Raw genomic sequence first — 17,708 nt, 5'->3', positions numbered from 1 at the left:
AAATAGTGAAAAAAGAGAAACATAAATATCCATCAACAGGTGAATAGTTAAATAAACTATGGTACAGCCTCACAGTAGACTACTATGTAGTAGTTATAAAGAATGAAAATTAAAGACCTAAATGTAAGACCGGACACTATAAAACTCTTAGAGGAAAACATAAGAAGAACACTCTTTGACATAAATCACAGATCTTTTTTGACCCAACTCCTAGAGTAACAGAAATTAAAACAAAAATAAACAAATGGGACCTGATTAAACTTAAAAGCTTTCGCACAGCAAAGAAAACCATAAACAAGATGAAAAGACAACACTCAGAATGGGAGAAAATATTTGCAAATGAAGCAATTGACAAGGGATTAATCTCCAAAATATACAAACAGCTCATGCACCTCAATATCAAAAAAACAAACAAGCCAATCAAAAAATGGGCAGAAGACCTAAATAGACATTTCTCCAAAGAAGACATACAGATGGCCAAGAGGCACATGAAAAGATGCTTAACATCACAAATAATCAGAGAAATGCAGATCAAAACTACAATGAGGTATCATCTCACACTGGTCAGAATGGCCATTATCAAAAAATCTACAAACAATAAATGTTGGAGAGGGTGTTCAGAAAAGGAAGCTTCTTGCACTGTTGGTGGGAATGTAAATTGATATAGCCACTATGGAGGTTCTTTAGAAAACTAAAAATAGAACTACCATACGACCCAGGAATCTCACTACTGGGCATATACCCTGAGAAAATGATAATTCAAAAAAGACACATGCACCCCAATGTTCACAGCAGCACTATTTACAATAGCCAGGACGTGGAAGCAACCTAAACGTCCCTTGACAGATGAATGGATAAAGAAGATGTGGTACATATATACAATGGAATATTACTCAGTCATAAAAAGGAATGAAATTGGGTCATTTGCACATATGTGGATGGACCTAGAGACTGTCATACAGAGTGAAGTAAGTCAGAAAGAGAAAAACAAATACTGTATATTAACGCATATATTTGGAATCTAGAAAAATGGTACAGATGAACCTATTTTCAGGGCAGGAATAGAGATGCAGATGTAGAGAACGGCCGTGTGGACACAGGGCTGGGGGAGTGGGTGGGAGATTGGGACTGACATATATACACTACCATGTGTAAAGTGGATAGCTACTGGGAACCTGCTGTATAGCACAGGGAGCTCAGCTCGGTGCTCTGTGGTGAACTAGACGGGTGGGATGGGGGTGGGTGGTGGGAGGTCCAGGAGGGAGGGGGTATATGTACACATACAGCTGATTCACTTCCTGTACAGCAGAAACTAACACACCACTGTAAAGCAACTATACCCCAATTTAAATAAATAAATAAAAATAAAAATAATCAACACTGCAAAAAAAAAAAAAGAATGAGGAAGTTCTCATTCTTATTAGTATAATGGCCACAATACAATTTTTTTTTAAAGTATTAAATATGATCCCAGGGGCTTCCCTGGTGGTGCAGTGGTTAAGAATCCGCCTGCCGATGCAGGGGACACGGGTTCAAGCCCTGGTCCGGGAAGATCCCACATGCCACGGAGCAACTAAGCCCGTGCACCACAACTACTGAGCCTGCGCTCTAGAGCCCGCAAGCCACACCTACCGAGCCCACATGCCTAGAGCCCGTGCTCCGCAACAAGAGAAGCCACCGCAATGAGAAGCCCGCGCACGGCAATGAGGAGTAGCCCCCACTTGCCACAACTAGAGAAAGGCTGCGCACAGCAACAAAGACCCAACGCAGCCAAAAATAAAAAATAAATTAATTAATAAAAATAAATAAATAAATAAATACGATCTCATTACTGTTAAAAATGTTATCAGCATACATATATGGATGTACATTTATTTTATACATACATGTATGTATGTGTATGTATATATTATATACACAGAAAACAATCTGGAAGAATAATCATATATCTTTTATAGTTGTTGCCTCTAGTGTATGAGAGGGGGAAAAGATAAACTTTATTTTTTATTTTATACTTTTCTGTATTATTTGTATTTGTTACAATGAGCACATGCAACTGTAATTTTTCAAATGAAAATAAAAATGTTTATTAAACAGCTAACCCTGGCCACTTGGGCCCAACAGAGAAACTTCAGATGTAGAACTTACCTTTTCCAGAGACTCCTTCTCAGCTCGAAGGTCAGTCAGCTCCTCCTCCAAGGACGTCACCCTGAGTTCCAGTTGTCTCCGGCTTTGCTTTTCACTCTTGAATTTGGACTGTGCTTGCTCAGAGGTTTCTTGGAGCTCTGGGATATGACAGCACAGAGACTTGGCTGCAGAACCAGAGCTGCAGTGGGTTGTATGGCATCCCAGCACCGCCTTCAAAGCTGCATTCCATCATCTCCCAACCCTACCACACGAGCCTCTTCCACTCACTTCCTCCAGCATCACCTCACTGACCAACAGCAGGTTTATCAAGCCATAAACTGACTCCCCCATCCATCCATATTTATCTCTGCACCTACATGTCACCTTCGACACATACAAAATGGAAGAGAAATGTTCCAAGTGGTCAGAGACCACCTTCGGAATATTACCACTCCCACAATTCCATTTCAGTCATCATCTCAACACACTGGACTCAACACATTGAGATCTTTGTTTAGTAGTGGTCCAGGCCCTTTCTCACTGCCTGGGTAAGATATTCTCAACTCTCTTGGTAGCTGGGACATTCTACCAAGAGTCTGCTTTCAAAACATTCCTTCTCAAATAAAGCTATTTGGAATATTTCTTAAAAATGTAATGCATCAAACAACAAGGTCCTACTGTATAATATGGAGAACTACATTCAATATCCTACGATGAACCATAATGGAAAAGAATATTAAAAAAAGAATCTATATATATGTATAACTGAATCACTTTTCTATACAGTAGTAATTAACACAACATTGTAATCAACTACATCAATAAAAAATAATAATAAAAAAATTAAAATGTAATGCATCAAAATTAATTTTGTTGGAAAACTTTTGAGATCCTTATGGTGCCCTTAAGGTAACTGTCACAGGGCACCACAAAAACAGGAAAGAAGATATCTGTACGACATTCAAATCTAAGATTTTCCCTCAAGTGCGCCCAAGTGATGCTCTAAAAAGGAAGGGATTTATCTTCAAGGTATCACTTCACCAACTGACATCAGTGTTTTTTAGCTTTCTTTTTGGGCAAGTTAATTTTGCTTTTTCCTAACTCTGCTGCTATTCCAGCCACACCCCACCCACTGGTCCCATCTGTGCCTTCCACATGTCTTTCTTTATACAAAGTGGTGGATGAATCAACATGCCAGTCTTCACAAATCTGCTTTTCAAGTCACCATGTCTTGAGCAGCACCACTGTGCCAGGCACTAAACTAATACTAAGGGAAGGACTTTACAAAGATGAGCAAGACACCATCCTTGCCCTTCAGAGGCTTGCATTCTAGAAGGGAAAACACATATAAGTAGTGCTGATCAAAGGCTATCTCTGATAATGGGCATAATAATGCACTCGGAGATGAAGGATTTTAAAGGAGATCAAATATTCTAGGGAAAAAAAAGGGAAAGTTTCTGAAAGAGGCAGTTTTTGGAGAGAACTGGAGGCAAATCTTGGCGATGGTGGGCACACCAAGTCCAGAGAATAGCATGGATAAAAAGCAAGGCAAGAAATACAGGATGTGTTGAAGCAGCAGGCTGGCTAGTATGTCCAGAGCTACGTTGAATTGGGCAACATACAGGAAATAAGCCAAGGTGGAGGGGCCTTGGGTGCCAGGCTGAAGGACTGCAATCCATGCTCTAGGAAAGAGGCAACTGCAGCAGGAAGCACCTGCTTCTTAAGCTTCTACTGAGTCACAAGTTAAAGGAACCCTTCAGTTAGATTAGTTAGTCACAAGTTAGATTAACTCTTCAAGGCCTATGAGGCCAATCCTAAGTACCAAGGATACTCAACACTCGCCCAAACAAAGCAGAACTGTGGCCACTGATCAACTCTAAATGGATAGTCAGTTCTTCTGTTGTCCTTTATGCCAAACAATCATGTAATAGGTTTATACTGGTTCACCTTAACCTTTAGCTCTGTCCTTCACAAACTTCATTAGCATTAAGCCAAATGGACTGGGAGGAAGGAAACAGTGTAATTCTTTAAGTTTACATTGTCAAAATCCCAGCCCCCTCCAGCAAGGGCATACCTGAGAGCTCTGCCTGCAGTTTGGCGAGTTGGCCCCTAAGGAGGTCCGTCTGCTTCATGCTTTCTGTCAGCTGTACCTGCAGCTCCGTTTCTTTCTTTTGGTGGGCGGTCATTTTCAGGTGTAGATGAGAGACCTGTGCAGTGGCTGCTGCTAACTCTTCCGTCACCTTGGCCTGAACAGTAACAAAGTACGATGTCACTTTAAACATGGTGATGGCCCAACCTCACATACTCTGTGCTGGCCGAACTGGTAGGAAGATAGCTAAGGCCACCTTCAACCTGAATTAAGCCCAAATCAAGCCCTCAAATGTGCCAGGTCTCTGACTCAGGAATGCCCTTGCAAAACTTTGTCCTTAGGAAATACTATGCAAGAACACAAAAATTTTGCTACAAGGATGACTGATGCAGCATTGTTTATAGTTGCCAAACAATGGAAACAAAAAATAATTTAAAAAATGAGCTTAAGCAAATTGATGTATCTATCCTGTATGCAACTATTAAGAATAGTGTTATGAAAAAATACTCAGTGGCTTGGTATACAGTCACCGCCTATTGTTAAATCTCACCAATCTGATACATGAGAAATGGTATTCCTGCCATTTTCTAAGTTTCCTATAATGAACAAGCATTTTTTTTAACAAGAAAAGGGTATTTTAAATTTTAAATTGAATGCCTTTGATGGCAATCCACTTCTCAGTCTACAACTTCTCCCTAGCACTACTGTACGAATATTGGGTTGGCCAAAGAGTTCACTTGGGAACGAACTCTTTGGCCAACCCACAGCAGTACTATAAAGATCGGTCACGTGAGAGTAACTGCTTTGGGGGTTCTTTGAAGAACAGTGGTAATAAAAGAAGGGAACACTCCAACTTCTTTGACTGCTCAATGCATTTTAAATGGTGCTCTGTACTGGCCAAACTGGAGCTAAATATTCCAAGTAACATCCGATGAAGTCAAAAAGACTACCCTGGAAAACTGTCTACAGATATTCTGTTTATGAAGGGCGATGATGAAAATGATAATTAAAAGGATGGTCAATGAAAAGGAATGGTAAACAAATGACAAATATTACATTCATTTCACCTGAATTGATGTGCTCCTGTAAAAAATAGGAGAAATCAGATGACAGGAAAGGCAGTGAGTGACTGCTCCGCTGGTTTTGATTTTTGGGCAGCAGTGTATTTACGGGGTTGGACCATCTCTCCTATACTATTACACTGCTACTACCATTACTCCTCCTATACCACTATACTTTACATGCATTCTTACTGCTGTCTACTTTCTTATTATCACTTGTCCCTTCTTAGGGTATTCACTGCGCCTACCTCAGTTTTAAACATTTATTCCAAAGCCTTAATCAGTTTTCTAGCTTACATTTAAAATCTGATATTTTGGCTCTCTTAAAGGTGGGGGAAATAAAACAAATTGTATACAAAATAAAAAGAAATAAGCTATGAATGAGTATCTGAGTGTACACTGGCAAAGGCTCTCTCCTTGACCACACTTCAAGTTAGGCTCCTCTAAGCCCATGACCTTGTTCTCCTCTCCTGTCTTTGGCCAGACCAGCCCAGTTTTAGCAAGAATCCCTGCTAAGTCAGTTTAGAGTGAATCTCTACCCTTGATATATGATCAAAGTTCTCCATCCCAACCTTTGCTGTCTAAGTCCTTGGCCTGTCGTTAGCAAGAATCCCCCTACCCAGGATGTCTCCTCTTAGTAATTTTCCATCCACTGACCCCCCTCACTCTGCTCCTTGGCTGTAAATTCCCCACTTGCCCTCTTGCCCTTAACTGTATTTGGAGTTGAGCTCAACATTTCTTCCCTATTGCAATAGTCTTTTTATTTCATTTATTTTTTTTGCCACACCGTGTGGCTTGTGGGATCTCAGTTCCCCAACCAGGGATTGAACCCGGGCCACAGCAGTGAAAGTCCGGAATCCTAACCACTAAGCCACCAGGGAACTCCCATCTATTGCAATAGTCTTGAATAAAATCTTCCTTACTGTTTTAATAAGTGTCAGAATAAATTTTTTAGTAACATGCGACCTTTAGAGTGAGCTCTAAGATACTTATTTTTGCTGTTCAGCAGGCTTAGGTTTTCATCTGTTAAACTCAGAGGACAATGACAGTTTGGACTTCCAGACAGAAGAGGAGTTTTCACCTGCCGCAAGTAGAATCAAAGTTTTACTCACTGTCCTGCCTCAACTGGCCTAACAGAAACTGAACTAACACAACGCTCAGAGGGCTTTGCATCTATCGTGGCTCCAGAGTTCACTGATATCAGAGGGAAGACCACTTGCACAGGGCCTTGCAGCAGCTAAGACCACTGGAGGAGATGAATTCCAGAGGAGAGGCAGTGGGGTGGATGGTCACTCTCACCAAAGAACAAGCAGAGCGGAAAATCACTCAAAAGCTCTTATCTCAAGTTATAAAGTGCATTCCATTCAATTTTCATGTTTTCAAAAAAATTCAAATAAAAATATAAAACACTTCTTAAATCTGAGAAAATAGCAGATGAAAGGGTTGCAATCTCCCAGCTGATGAGGGGGAGCCCAAACAAGAAGGAACTCATTTCAGAAAAACAGTGTCACTGGAGGAAAGACAGGAGGAGTGGGGCTTCCAAATCAGTCATCTCAACCCAAGACCCACAACAGTCTTCCTTCCTTATAGCTACTTCAGAAACAGGTCAAAATACCTAATTCTGAACTGACTGAAGTCAAACAGCAATGCTTTAAAATGCTTTGGCAGGGCTTCCCTGGTGGCGCAGTGGTTGAGAATCTGCCTGCCAATGCAGGTGACACGGGTTCGAGCCCTGGTCTGGGAAGATCCCACATGCCGCAGAGCGACTAGGCCCGTGAGCCACAATTGCTGAGCCTGCGCATCTGGAGCCTGTGCTCCGCAACAAGAGAGGCCGCAACAGTGAGAGGCCCGCGCACCGCGATGAAGAGTGGCCCCTGCTTGCCGCAACTAGAGAAAGCCCTCGCACAGAAACGAAGACCCAACACAGCCATAAATAAATAAATAAATAAATAAATAAATAAATAAAAATTTTACAATGCTTTGGCAGACACAGATGAAGGAGCAAACTAAACAATCTCAAACTTCACAATAAATATTTGTTATGTGGCATAACAGAAATCGTCTGTTGATTTTTTCAGCAGAATAGGATTAGTTTCTAATAAACTGTATAATCCTCACCTTAACCAGATTACTAACATCAGTGATTATTTCTGAGTCAACTTATTGTAATACATTTATACAACAGAAATGTGGATGTTGGATATATTAAAAATCTGTTGGAAGATTTCTAGTTCTCTTCTCAATGATGGCAAAAATTCTGCTGAAAAGCAAACTGGTAAGGACGTACAGAGGACACTCCTTGGCTCTACACATCCTGACTTGGGCTTTTCTCTCCCCAGTTACTTTACCTTCTCTTGCTCAGCATGCAAAACTCTTGCCTGTGTGTTTTCTGTGGCAGTCTGGAGTGAGTTGTTCCTCTTCTCCATCATCAGGTTACTCTGCTCAACATACCTGTGAAATAAACAGGGAAAAAGAAAACATTTATCAAGCACTCAATGCATACCAGGTATAACCCAATGTATCAACACATTCAGTCGTTAGAGCATTGCTCTATACCTTCATCAGGAACAATCTGAAAGCATTTTGTTTTCTGAAGATCTGCAGTAATCAAGTTTGGAGGCAGGAACCTGGGCCTGGGTGAATTGCTTTGAATTTGCAGAATGAAGAGGAGAGGAATTTGAACATGTGTGGTGAGGGGAAATAAGAGAGGAAAGAGACAGGAGTATGAAGGCTGCAAGGAGGGAAGAAAAGAAAGCCACTCCCCTTCCCCCTTCCATGTGGGAGACAAGAGACACTGGAGAAGAGAAATATGGGAGGATGATATTTTAAAGTGAAATGCTATATGCTGTGTAACATGTTCCCCTGACCCCTCCCCACACAAAAAATTTTCAGAAGGATCTAGAAAAATTATACAATGCTTGGGTTTTATATGGAAATCAGTGAAGTTCTGGTTGATAAAATAAGAGTCAGCCCACACAGAAGAGAGAAGAGTTGACATCAGGAGTTTTCTAGGCACTAACACTGCTTTTACAGATGAGGAAACTAGAGCCGGCGGGAATAAATAAAACGCCCAAAGCCACACAACAAATGAGGAGCAGAGCCAGGATTCAAACGCAGGTGTGCATTACATCACAGCCTCCTGAAATCCCGCTCAATCAACAAGCAGTAATTCACATGACAGGCAGGAAACAGAAAAGAGCAGAAATACACATAAACTTCTGTAAACAAACATGCTTATTTAACTTGGGCATTTACAAACTAAACCCTTTTTTGTCCATCCTAGCCAGTGCCCCGTACCTGTCATTACCTCTGATTTCGTTCAATTAGTTCACTAATCTTGTCATTCTGTTCTTCTATCCGACTGCTCTTTTCAAGGATCTCTTGCTTCAATCTTTCATTTTCCTAATTCAAAATATATGATGTTTAACTTAAGTTTTTAAGAGAAAAGCACCAGATAAAAGGGAATCAACTTGAACTGACAGGTGATACTGTTACATATCTGAGAGAAAAATCTAGAACTTATGTCCACATAAATATAATACTTAAAACAATGTATCAAATTCTAACTGATGGATACAAATCACTACATCCAATAGACTAAATGTATAAATGGCTATAAAATGAAGCGGAAGCTTTGGAGTATGGTCAAAAAAGAAATGTTTCCTTCTGATAATAAAGTGATAAGTCACTTGGAGTAATTAAGCCATAATGGATTTTCCAGAATTTCCCAACTCCGTGTAGCATTTGTCACATGCTCTTATTCCTGGAGTGGAGGTTTCAAACAGTAGTACATCTCCAGAGAGAGCAGGGGCAAGATCTCCAGGTTGAGTGCTCTGTTCTTTTTTTTTGGTTAAATGATATTCTTTTTTTTTTATTAGTTATCTATTTTATACATATTAGAGTGCTCTGTTCTTGATCACTCTCACCTGAATAATTCGTTGGATATTGCTCATAATCATGCTTGTTTCCATTGTCACTGACATGCTAGGAATGAGCAGGGAATTGCCAGTGCTACGTTTCTGTAACTCTTCAACCTACAAAAGGAGTGTCAGAAAGACTTTTCATGAAATTTTTAAAAGGAGAAATACAATTTACCCAAGGTCTGACTACTTTTTTGAGGGGGGTTAATAAGTTTCTGAGACAATCTCCAACGTAAGCAGGAGTTTTCTTCTGCTAACTGGATCCCCAAATAAAACGACCCTTCTAGGGAAATAACTACTAACTACTATGAATACAGGAAACCAGGAGGAGTTTACCTATAGCCCTGGTTGCTCCCTGTTTGTATCCCCTCTTTATACCCCCACTTTCAACACAGCCCCTTAGTCATGAGATGACTCAGTCACCTTAGTCATGAGATGATCCATTTTATCAGCCACTTTACTGACTGCCATTCGAATTTCAGTGTTATGTTGCCGGGCTTCAGTCATGAGAAATGAAGCCATGTCACCTGATCCTGAACAGACATAAGCCAAAAAGAAACTTATGAAACTGTAGCAGAGGATACTCTATGAGGAAAAGCCAACAGCTCTATCAGCAGAGGAAAAAAAGAAACGAACATTTCCAAATACTGGAAAATGCTGTAGGTGATTTACACTGTCAGGAGAAGATGGAGAGGGGTTAAAGGCAAAATGCTCCAAAGCTAACAATAACTAGCTATCCTCTTGCAAAATGCATCAAGTGATACAGTCTGGTTCAAGGGCACAAGTAGTGCACTAGCAACTCAGATTGCTTCTCCATTCACCCAACTGCATGCCAGGTATTGGACCAGGTACCAAGGATCCAGCAAGGAATGAAACACGGTTCCTGCCCTTGGCAAGGTCAGTCTGGTGAGGAGACTCACGTGTAAACAGATCATTATAACAGAGTGTTGTAAGTGCAAAGAATGAACCATGTACGAGGTTACAAGGTACAAAAGAAGCACAGAGAAAAGCAAGATTAACTCTTTGGTGACACACGTATACAGTTATGTCTCTGGAAGGAGAGGAGAGAGGGATGGTAACAGGAAGGCTTCACAGAGGAGATGACAGATTCAATGGTTTCCCAGATGGAGAAGGGCAGGGCTTCCAGACAAAGGATGCACTCAGGAAACCCTTACCACTCCAGGACCATAAATTTCATCGTCGGATATACTTGCTTCTTCCTACCACTGTCCTAATACCCAAAGTGATTACTGTACAAAAGACAAGCTGCAGAACAAGAAGGCAGGATACCACCCCAGCTGTGTGCATTTTATTTTGCTTTGTTTTTTACACTAGGCAACCACACTTGCACATGTATACAAGATATCTGAAAAGTTACCCAAGTGACTGTTTCCTAAGGTCAGGGGGGTTTAATGATGGAAAACAGTAACTTCACTTCACACCTTTTTGTGTTGTTTGACCTTTTTATAAAAGTATATTCTTTTCACAACTTTAAAATTTTAACAAAATAGCTTTCATCTGAGATACTGAACAGTCATCATGTTTTCTCCCAATTTCCTCCAATGTTTTACTCTTTTACTATTAACTATGAACTCTACAGAGCAACTCTGAGAGAGGAATTAAAAAGGGCTGGCAGGAGAAAATGCAAGAAACAAAACACAGAAACTGGCCATGAGGGTTTTTGTGGGGATGATGTAAATGTTCTAAAGCTGGATTATGGTGATAGCTGCACAACTCCGTAAACATACTAAAAAAACCCATTGAATTGTACACTTAAAACGAGTGAATTTCATGGTATGTAAGTCATACCTCAACTAACTTGTTTAAAAAAAAGAAAAGAAAAAAAGGGCAGAGATCTACTGGAGTCAAAATGAAAAAAGGATGGGAGGGAGGAAAGCACAGCAAGAGCAGAAGATGAGAAACTCCTACCTTGAAAATGAGGAGACTGAGAGAGCGGTGCGGGGTACAAGGGCCGAACGGGCTGCAGCTGGGAAGCAACAGCTGCTGCCTGAGGATAAGTGTAGGCTTGCATACCTGTATAGGGCTGAGAAAATGCCAAGTTACAGATGGCTCATAAAACAGTCATCTCTCTCTTTTCTGCTTAATTTGTCTTGGATGGAATAAAGTAGATAAACTGGAAGGAGACTCAAACTTATTGAAGCTGAAGATGTATGAGACCAGGGCTTGGTATTGGGTAATAATTGCAGCAGGAGAGTCATGTATGTAATCCAGTGATGCCTGGTCACTAAAGTCATACCTAGAGAGTGAGGGAAGCGTGTCTCAGGTCACTCCCCAGTCCTCTTGTGATGATTTAATTAAGTAGGAACTCATCCCCCGGCCATTGGGCCTATTGATGGTCTAAAAAATTTTAAAACTAAGCAAACGATGCTTGGTTTCATTAAGGTAAAAGAAGAGGTGTTCACTGCGATTCCAAACTAAAGCCACCAGTTTCCAAAGGATGCCTCTCCCCTTCTAGATTCTGATGCTTATCTGTATGACCAAGAGCTCTCATTTTCCTCTGAGCCTCAGCCACCTCAACTATAAAATGAAAATAATAATACCATTTCTTAGGGTTGTTGTGTGGATTAAATGAAGCGATATATAGGTAAAGTTCCTAACAGCTGGTAAGTAAGTGCCTGGAAGACAATAAATGCTCAATAAACAGCAGCTATCATTTTAGTGATGATGGTTATTCTTCCTTGAATTAAGGAAATCCAGCTCATTTCCAGGGATTGGTATAACCACCCATCCATTACTAAAAAAGAATCTTAGTCTATAGGATATAACTCTCCATTAGGTCCATTCAGGAGTGGGGAGAGGGCCAGGTAGGACTTTTCTCAATTCTGATACACCCCTTCCTAATGGGGCATAGCTTGGCCACCATCACTCTGATCCCTCCATCAAGAATCACCAAGGAAGTGAGGGTCTGTTACCATGGGGAGTGAAGTCTTAACCATCAAATGTGTCAGGGCAAAAGAAAGAGTCCACTGTCCGGGCAAACAGTCAGCAGAGGCAGACAGGCTGTTGCCACTGCCTTCTGTGAAAACAGAAAAGAACCTACTTTTAAGAGCTCACTTTTGGAGGGTAACTAGACAAAGAGTTCAGCTGTATTTTCACACAGCCTCCATCCACTGACCCTCCACCACAACCGTTCTGCTGAGTGGAGTGCAGAATCTTGGCCTATCAGCTGTTTGACAGAAGAGAACACAGAAGACTTGAATCTATAGCCCTCAATTAGACATGTGTGAAAAGGAAAACAAACAAACATTGCTTGGGCTTTTACTATGTGCCAGGCCTTGTGCCAGGTGCTTTGCTTGTTCTTGCACGAAATCTTTACAACCACCTATAAGGTAGATAATCCTTTGCTTGTTTGGACATGAGAAAGTAGGGGTTCAGGAAGGAGAAAAATTATAAACTCTGTGAGGAACTGGTACAGTACAAATCATGCAAGAAGAAGAAAAGAGACGGACGAGAACCATAATCAATTATAGCTTATAACTGATACGGTTTAAAAATGTCGTTACCTGAAAGGACTGGGTGTTTCCAGATACAGCTGAGTGGGAATCATGAGATGCAACTTGCATCAAGGCAGCAGACGGTGTTTGGAGCCCAGAAACAGATGGCTGAGGTGCTAAGATAAAGCAAGAAGTTTTCACTGTTATCCATCCCTTGCTTCTTGGTACAAGTCTGGACTATCACCTTTCACACCATCACCCTTCAGACTTGACCACTTCTCTCACCTAGTCTCCTAAAATCAGCTCTACTGGAGTCTCAGCAATGGGCTAGTGGAAGGAAATTGGGCATGCTCAGGGGCACGTGACTCAGACCTACGATGCCATCAGCTGACAGAAAGTGCAGAATTACACACAGGGAGATGGCTCATTAGCTGAGTACCGATTTCCAAAACTGACAATGCAACATAGCAGAAGACACAGCAAGCAGACCAACTACATCTCCAGGTCTGCAAATGCCCTACCCAGGGACAAACTGACAAGTTTTATACTCTAGTTCAGTTCTCAATACTAAAACAATGCAGCCTAACATTTTAAGGAACAATGATGACAACTTCGGTACCGACCCAATTCAAGGTCACAGAGCCTCAGAGAGGTTCCTTACCTTGTGAGGTCATCTGTGGGAGCACTGGATGGGCTAGCTGAAGAGAGGGCTGGATGGACGGAGTCACCATAGGCTGCCCAGCTCCTCGAAGAGCATTCACGTCCTGCAACAGCATGAGCATTTTGGTTACTGTGTCTATGGGTCCTTAATTGAAGACTGAGGGTGACTGTCCACCCTAAACCTGCTTACAACCAGTGCTTTTAGGCAAAGAAGAGGAAGGAAAGGCAAGCAGAAAGGCAAGAGTTTAAGGTGTGGGCTATGGGAAGAAAGCACTCTATTATATACTGCAGTAGGATCCCTTCTCCCTGTAAATTATATCAAATAATCATAGTTAATTTCCAGTATAAGTTGTTGATGTTATTTTGTCTGAAGCAGCTAGAGTGACTGCTCCCCATAATGTATCATTTTGCAAACCAGCAGCTAGCTACCTTAAGACTGACCTAGTCTGTTTCCACAGAATTAGGGCCCCTTACAAGGGAACCCAGGGAATAATGCAGCCTTTCTCTTCTGCCAAATAATATACACAGACCTCAAGGTACTCACAGAAAATCAGAGTAGGATTCACTGTGCCTCATTACAATGCTGTTTTTGACAATATAGTTTTAGAGTGTTTTCCCCTCATTCTTTCTCTTCATAAAAGCAAAGCAATGTTGGTCCCTACTATAATTCTAAACAAAGTTAACATACAAACATCTTCCTGATTCATTCAAGGAGAAGAAAAACTTGAGGCACAATATACAGTGACTGTGATCTGCTATGCTACAGTTCAAGGGCTGAAATCTCTTTGACATTCTTTTACTTCAGAACTTCCTCTTGTTTCCCAATATTCTCAGAAATGTATTATGCATTTCTGGAAAAGCATCCCAGTTTTACATCATTACATAAATCAACCTAAATGTCTAACAACAGAGTAAAAGGAATCATGATAAATCAATGTAACAGAGCACTGGGTTATCTTTAAAGGTGATAAAGCTTTGTTTTATTTATTTACTTTTTTTATATTACTGATATTAACATAAATGTTCATGATGTAACATTAAGTTAAAAAATCAGATTACGAAACAACATATAAAGAATGTCCTTTTTGTTAAATATGTTTCTTCTTTTTAATTTACATTACTCTACAATGAATAATTAGCACCTAAAAATTTTAATAAGAATATTATCTTATCCAAATTTCATTTCCAGAAACCAGATAAAAATCAATCCTATAACAGGTCCCAGAAATCCTATCTTCCTTTAAAATGTTAAATCTAAACAGAGCTTTTCCATAAAGAAATAAAATTGTGAAAAAACAGAAAGCCTATTTTGAAAATATTTTTCCTCAAAAGCATCACGCTTGCTTTGTTTTACATCAATATCAAAGAATCCTAAAAATTAATCACTGTTAAGTGTTTCAATTCAGTTGAGAAAGAATTATTTTATTCAATAAGGAACTAACCAATGGGAAAATAACTTAGTTGGAATTAAGTTACTTCTCACCATTCACCAAATTCCAGATGGATTAAATATGAAATAATAGATCTGAACATATAATAATAAATATTTTAAAAAGACATGTGATGTTTACAGTATCTGAAAGTGGGAAGGCTTTCTAAGCATAATGTCAAAAGCAAAAAACAAAGGGAAAAATTGATAGATCTGATTGCAATAAAATTTTTGAACTTCAAAAAAATCATGCCACAGGGGACTTCCCTGGTGGTCCAGTGGTTAAGAATCCGCCTTCCAATGCAGGGGACATGGGTTTGATCCCTGGTCAGGGAACTAAGATCCCACATGCCGCGGGGCAACTAAGCCCGTGCACCCCGACTGCTGAGCCCGCGCGCTCCAACTACTGAGCCTACGCGCTCTGGAGCCCGCGCCACAACTAGAGAGAAGCCTGTGTGCTGCAATGAGAGATCCCGCACGCCGCAACTAAGACCCAATGCAGTCAAAAAAAAATTAATTAAAAAAAAAAAAATCATGCCACATACAAAGCCAAAAGATACAACAGTGGTTTTTTTTGGCTGCACCTCATGGCTTGTGGGATCTTAGTTCCCCAACCAGGGATTGAACCCGTGCCCTTGGCAGTGAAAGTGCTGAGTCCTAACCACTGGACTGCCAGGGAATTCCTACAACAGTGTGATCTCCGTATTAAATTACATCAGTGGAAAAATCAACATTTCCCAAGAGAATCTAAACATTCAATCAACAAATATGAATTCATTCTTTTATGGGTCGGGCATCATGCTGCCTAAAGGCTGATGTTTGCTGACAACAGAGATTCTAGTTGAAAGCTAAATTAACTACTTAAAACTGCCCAGTTCTTGTGGCAGATATACAGAATTGCTTCCATTTCTCAGGGGAAGTGATAATTATAGCAGAAACACATGTACCAATACCAACCTGTATCATTTTGAATATAAGTTCTCTAAATAATGATTCTGGGTTAGAGGCAGAAAAAGCAATAATTTCAGTTAAAAGAACAGAAGACACCAACATCTGCAATATTCATTCTAAGACAGCCAGTGGGACATACTTCAATTTCTGAATCATTGGAATCCAGCTGTGGTGGAAGAATGGGCAGCATGGGCTGGCCCATTTTAGCCATCCGAGAGATCAACTTGGCCTTGACTGTATCAGGATTCTAAAAAGAGAGGAAAGTCACAAAAATCACTGTAATCAAGGTTCATTACCTTCAGTTAACTCTACGTCTTTTGGCTCTTATATCAAATCTTTCAATAAGTTCCCCCTGCCTTATCTACTTGAAACTATCTTCTAGAAAATGAGAATTAAAGATTTCTTGCCTAGACGCATACATGGGTCACAATTAATAACAGTAGGAAAAATAATTCCCTATATGTTGGAATGGACAAAGTGGTTTCATCTGTATTCCTTCACTGCAATCAAGTCTCCCTTCCAGGCATAAGTATTCTCATTTTACAGATAAAAAACTAAAGTATAGATTAAGGGAGGGAGGCATTTTAGATAATAGTAACCTCTCAAAAGCCCAAGAGCAACTCAGCAGATAAATATTCAGAAGAGATTTAGGGCAAAAAGAGAACAGGAGCTCTGTGTTCTAAATTCAGGTTCATTTAACACTGACTTGGCACTGATGACATACTAGTCCCTGAGCTAAACGCCTCTGTATGCATTAACTGGTTCAAAGTGCAGCCTTCAGAGCAGAGTGTATACTCCTAAGGGTGCACAAGATGATCTAATGAGTGTAAAAAGAAATGACCATAACCTCTATTTTAAAATTATTTTTAAGCTACAGTAAACATCAGACATTAAACTTGTTTACAGGGGTGGAGAGTACTTTATGTATATAATTTGTAAACAGACATATACTGAGAGGGTGTATCATTTTTTCTTAACTAATGGAGACACAATCAAAAAAAGTTGGGTCTATCAAAAGAGGACTAGTTATATACACCAATATTCACACAATGGAATCTTGCGATCTAAAGATAAAAAAAAATGAGGAAGCTTTCTATATACTAACATGGAAAGATACTGTTATTATAAAAAGGCAGATAATATATATAATATGCTATTTTTTTGTGAAGGAGGGAGAATAAAATATACATTCCTATTTGCTTACATCTGCATAAAGAAACATTGAATACATAAGAAACTAATAAAAGCAGTTACCCAAGGTTGGGGATGAGATAAAATAGAGTACATGGGGGCAGGGGTAGGAATGGGTCTTCTCAATGTATATCTTGTTATATTGTTTTGCTAACTTTGCCATATGAATGTAATTACCTATTCAAAACAACAAATAAAAACTTAAATGTAAAAAGAACAAAAAGATGGTTAATTTTATATTATGTGAACTTTGCCTCAAAAAACAAAACTGTAAAAAAAGAAAAGAAAGAAAAAAAAAGGTTGGAGAGCACTAGTCTACCAAAAGTTACTGAAGCTTAGAAATAGGTGACAAAAGTAGCTGTGTCTCGAGACTACAAAAGAACTAATACTGAACAATTGTTGTGGCTATTCAAAGATCTGAGATTATAAACTGTTTTTCAATTTTCTTGATTCTCTGGCTTAACCTTCTGGGTTTAGATCACTTTTTACACATATCAGATCAATTATTTGCTTAATTAATTCCTGCTTTGGACTGAATATAAGCAAGTAAACTAGTGTTGGAGAGAAATTAATCATCAATTTCACTCCATACAATTATCCTGTTTCCCAATGTGGCAGGTGAAAGCCACAGAGCTTTAGAACTTGAAGCACTTCAGCTATCATCTCATCCACATGTAGCAAACTCAGATGCCTTCACGGACCAGGCAGAGCAGCAGCAAACACAGTGTACATCCTCCTAAAGGTCTTCAAATCCAAACTTTACTATAACAGTATGCTAGTCTTCTCATGTTACAGTTGGGGAAACACAGAGGCCCAGAAACCTGA

General features: G+C 39.9%; 1 protein-coding gene across 3 annotated transcripts in view; it reads right to left on the bottom strand.

The window, feature by feature from the left end:
- The window catches only part of FKBP15 (FKBP prolyl isomerase family member 15), a 54,499-nt gene that overhangs the window by 8,647 nt on the left and 28,144 nt on the right, over window positions 1-17,708 (bottom strand). For all 3 annotated transcript variants that reach the window (XM_061200091.1, XM_061200092.1, XM_061200093.1), the window contains 10 exons: window positions 15,832-15,939; window positions 13,314-13,416; window positions 12,722-12,828; window positions 11,127-11,241; window positions 9,621-9,730; window positions 9,204-9,311; window positions 8,585-8,679; window positions 7,626-7,728; window positions 4,202-4,373; window positions 2,149-2,285 (listed from right to left, as the gene is read on the bottom strand). In XM_061200091.1, the coding sequence (XP_061056074.1) occupies window positions 2,149-2,285; window positions 4,202-4,373; window positions 7,626-7,728; window positions 8,585-8,679; window positions 9,204-9,311; window positions 9,621-9,730; window positions 11,127-11,241; window positions 12,722-12,828; window positions 13,314-13,416; window positions 15,832-15,939 (1,158 nt within the window). The remainder of the gene's footprint in view (window positions 1-2,148; window positions 2,286-4,201; window positions 4,374-7,625; window positions 7,729-8,584; window positions 8,680-9,203; window positions 9,312-9,620; window positions 9,731-11,126; window positions 11,242-12,721; window positions 12,829-13,313; window positions 13,417-15,831; window positions 15,940-17,708) is intronic.

The sequence above is a fragment of the Eubalaena glacialis genome, chromosome 9 (assembly GCF_028564815.1).
Source record: "Eubalaena glacialis isolate mEubGla1 chromosome 9, mEubGla1.1.hap2.+ XY, whole genome shotgun sequence".
NCBI lineage: Eukaryota > Metazoa > Chordata > Mammalia > Artiodactyla > Balaenidae > Eubalaena > Eubalaena glacialis.
This window is presented reverse-complemented; position numbering and strand designations above follow the sequence as displayed.